The sequence below is a fragment of the Morone saxatilis genome, unplaced genomic scaffold (assembly GCF_004916995.1).
Source record: "Morone saxatilis isolate NCDOM2014 unplaced genomic scaffold, NCSU_SB_2.0 Contig15, whole genome shotgun sequence".
Lineage (NCBI taxonomy): Eukaryota > Metazoa > Chordata > Actinopteri > Moronidae > Morone > Morone saxatilis.
In genome coordinates, this window is record NW_023339707.1 from 17,354,038 (window position 1) to 17,357,530 (window position 3,493).

The following is a 3,493-nucleotide window of genomic DNA, read 5'->3' on the forward strand; positions in this document are numbered from 1 at the left end:
ATGCAAGGTTGGTGTGTAAAACAGGAAATTGCCACAGAGTTGTCAAGTTCAGTGTGTCAGCTGTTTTGGGGCAACTTAATTGCAAATCTGCACTACAATATAACCTGAAATGAGAGAATTCCTGTGGATCCTACAATGTGACTGAGGCTCAGTGTGTGGCGTGGCCGTGTGTCAAAGACTTTTTTTACTTATTTTAGTTTCAGTTTATAGTTTTATAAAGTGTATAGCTTTAGCCTACAGCTCTGTTTCTGTGGCTGTGTGGCAAAACACAATTCAGATGCCAGGGGTAGTGGGTTGTTTGCACTTTACTTGTTGGGCATTTCATGACAAAAGGGTGCACACAACTCACAGAAAGTAGGAGGATTAGAGGTCGATAGGGGCCAAAAGCTCATTAGTCGGGGTCCCCTTCGTCAGTCAGGAGCAAATTAAACTATGTACTTCTCAATCTTGGGGTCAAGCCATAAATCTAAGGCATCACAAGATGATTGAAAAATAGCTCTATTAAGTAAAATGACGTTTGATGTAAACAGATTTGTGAATTCTTTTCAAATTTTTGCTTTTGTTTTGTGGAATCCTGATAGTTTAACCTTTTACGGGCCTCAATAAATTCCTTCAAATGAAACAATAAGGGTAATCACTTTGGTTGAACTGCTCAAAACTCACATAAAAACTATGAGGACATAACCTGTGGGTTATGTGAACTACACTATCCACAGAGTAATAGAAGTGTGTGTGTGTGTCATAGTTTTCACAGATATTTTATATGCAGATCTAAACATAAAACGGGGTTAAGCTAAATTATATATATTCCCTGTCACCTTCTGGGAGTCTAAAATATAGTTCATGCAGGAAAAACTGTTCCTGTGTTCTGTCTATTTCATAACGTGCAGTCTATCCTGCTTACTGGCTTGTCAATCCACTTGACACTGAGCATTACCGCTGGAGTTGAAGTGTGTGTGTGTGTGTGTGCGCGTGCAAGCTTCAGGGGAGCGTCTCCATCTCTAACTCACGTGACTGGTGAATAATTTGCATATTGATCAGGCCTGTGGACAGCTGCTCCCAAGGCTCTGATGGAATGAGCCCAATTAAACTGAGAAGAGGATACCTGAGACACTCTGTCTGGTATTGAATTGCATTAATCTTTCCAGATGAGACTATGGCAGGCTGACTGCTTTGTTGGACTACACACCAATTAGACCTAATTGGGCTGAATAAACAGTTTAATAGTGACTAAAGGAAACCACACATTTTAGTTTACCAATGTGTGTTTATTGTCCAACAAAAACAGTGGTGGTTGACTTTAAGGCAAAGGTAGCTTTTAATTTAAACATTAGGTTAAATAAACTTAATCCATGCTTGAATGATTAGACAAATAATCAATGACACATTTTATTTGCTGTGGTATTAATTATATTTTACATAAGTAGAAAATAATGAAACACAAATCAATAAATGAAGGGATCTCCTATACATAACTGTGAACCTCTATTATATATCAAGCATGTGCTGCACTGACAAGGGTGTGTTGCCTCACAGAGGCAACATCGCAAAAGTCAGTAGAGTAATGCTTTCATTCTTGGACTTGATTTTAGCATGAGTAGACTAATTAATGGAAAAGAAATACTAAATAATGATAATTATAATAATTATTTATTAATAAAGTTCAACATAGGGCACACACTCTTATCAAACCTTATTTACAGCGATATAGTCAGGTTTGGAGGACAATTACGCATAAGCTCTCCAAAGAAACAAACAGCAGATACATGTTTTGCGATGATGATACAGTAACTGCCTGCCAAAGAAAAACTGTGGCACAAAAGGTTAAATGATCTAAATTCTTTTTTCATTTTTAATAATTCATTGTGGTCACTTAATTTACACATGTATTTGTTTACATTACATCAGTAAACGCACACCAGACTTTTCTTTAACCTACTCTCCTTCCACTGAATCCTCCTCGGGTGCAAACCTTTTACCCGGGTGTTGTCTCTTCTCCTCGGCATGACTCTTGCTAATGTTGTCTAAAAAGTCGAGCAGCAAGCTGGTCTTGCTGCAACTCGTAGGGTCCAATACGTCACACGGACTGTTTGTGCCTAAATCCGGACTGGAGTTATCCCAAAACCGTTTTCCTGGGTGCTGACGCTTTTCCAACTCAGGGAGGTCTTCATCTCCATCCGCATCTACATCCCAGTCCCCTTCGCCGTCCTCATCCTCGGGATGGCGCTTACCTGGGTGCTGGCGTTTGCTCTGCAGCACCAGGTAGCGCTTGCCCGGGTGCTGTCGTTTTGAAAGTTCACTCAGGAGCATTACGGGGTTGTCAGAAATGTGTCCCATCGTGGTGCGCTTTCCCGGGTGCTGCCTTTTCTGGAGCTCCATGAACGAGTGCATTTCATCTTCGCGTTTGCCCGGATGCTGTCTCCTTTGAACATCCAAGTACTGATCATCCTCGTCTTCTTCTCTCCTCCCCGGATGCTGCCGCTTCTCCAAATCCTCCATGTATCTTTTACCGGGATGCTGTCGTTTTGTCACCCATTCTGTCTGAGAGGAAGATCCTTCTGGACAAAGGAAAATATTTTTTAGATTACTTGAAGTAGCCCCAAGTATCCCTTTACTGCAAACATGTGTTTCCCCAGCTTTTCTATACCGTGCGTAAATTGCGCACAAATTGGTGGTCTTTACATGATATTTAATTGGAAGCATATATTTGTCAATCTAATCTTTTAAACACAATTTCAAAAATGAATTTTATGATAGTTTATAAGTATCCTACTGGAATAAATCCAAAAGTAGGCGTAAAGCTAAAAACTGCTTAGATTATGTTGCCACTTTAGACTTTCAGTTTAAAACAGTAAAAATAATAGCTCGGAATTTAATTACAGGTTGAAACCGAAAATTAAACATTTTTAAGTACGTTGTGATCAATCGTTCCTGCAATTGATCCAAGACACAGATTTTACGCACCGTTTCTGCCGTCTTCATCCTGCATCTTTTTGAGAATGGACCGTAACAGGAGACCTTCTGCTCTCTGTAGTATGATGTCGTCTATAGTCATTCGGTCCCTCTCATCCTCAGCGGGGATGCCCTGTCCTCCAGACACAGTCAAGTTGCAGACCACGAGTGAAGCCAAGAATATCAGACATGTGGACTTCATGGTAATTTAGTTGGTCGTCTGTTGGAGAAATGGATTATGGTCGATGGTAAATACCCTATATTAGAGACATGAAATCAAATTACATTTGATTCATGATATTGAAACAAAGTTTTTTTTTCTGAAAAAAGTGAAACAATCAGAGAAGATAATTTCTCAAGTGCCAATTGCAACTTGTTTCAACTTGTTAAGAACAATTTTCCTAAACCTGAATATCCTTTAATTCTGACTGCGTACAATTTCTTACAAAATCCTAAAGCAAGTCAGTCTGCTTTGGAAACAACTAGAATAATTTCACTGTAGCAGCAGCATTTTAAACTTGTCTTACAGAAAGAGAAGATT

General features: G+C 39.5%; 1 protein-coding gene across 1 annotated transcript; it reads right to left on the reverse strand.

The window, feature by feature from the left end:
• Positions 1–1,669: 1,669 nt before the first annotated feature.
• Positions 1,670–3,165, reverse strand: trh (thyrotropin-releasing hormone). The gene is made up of 2 exons (XM_035657199.1): positions 2,965–3,165; positions 1,670–2,558 (listed from the first exon to the last, which is right to left on the reverse strand). The coding sequence occupies exons 1-2, from the start codon at positions 3,152–3,154 to the stop codon at positions 1,936–1,938; spliced, it is 813 nt and encodes a 270-aa protein (XP_035513092.1). The 5' UTR covers positions 3,155–3,165; the 3' UTR covers positions 1,670–1,935.
• Positions 3,166–3,493: the final 328 nt, after the last annotated feature.

Excerpts from the sequence above, each read along its gene's own strand:
- trh (XM_035657199.1), bottom strand. The coding sequence starts at position 3,154 with ATGAAGTCCACATGTCTGATATTCTTGGCTTCACTCGTGGTCTGCAAC. Across the intron at positions 2,559-2,964 it reads GGATGAAGACGGCAGAAACG|AAGGATCTTCCTCTCAGACA; the intron begins GTGCGTAAAATC and ends TCCTTTGTCCAG.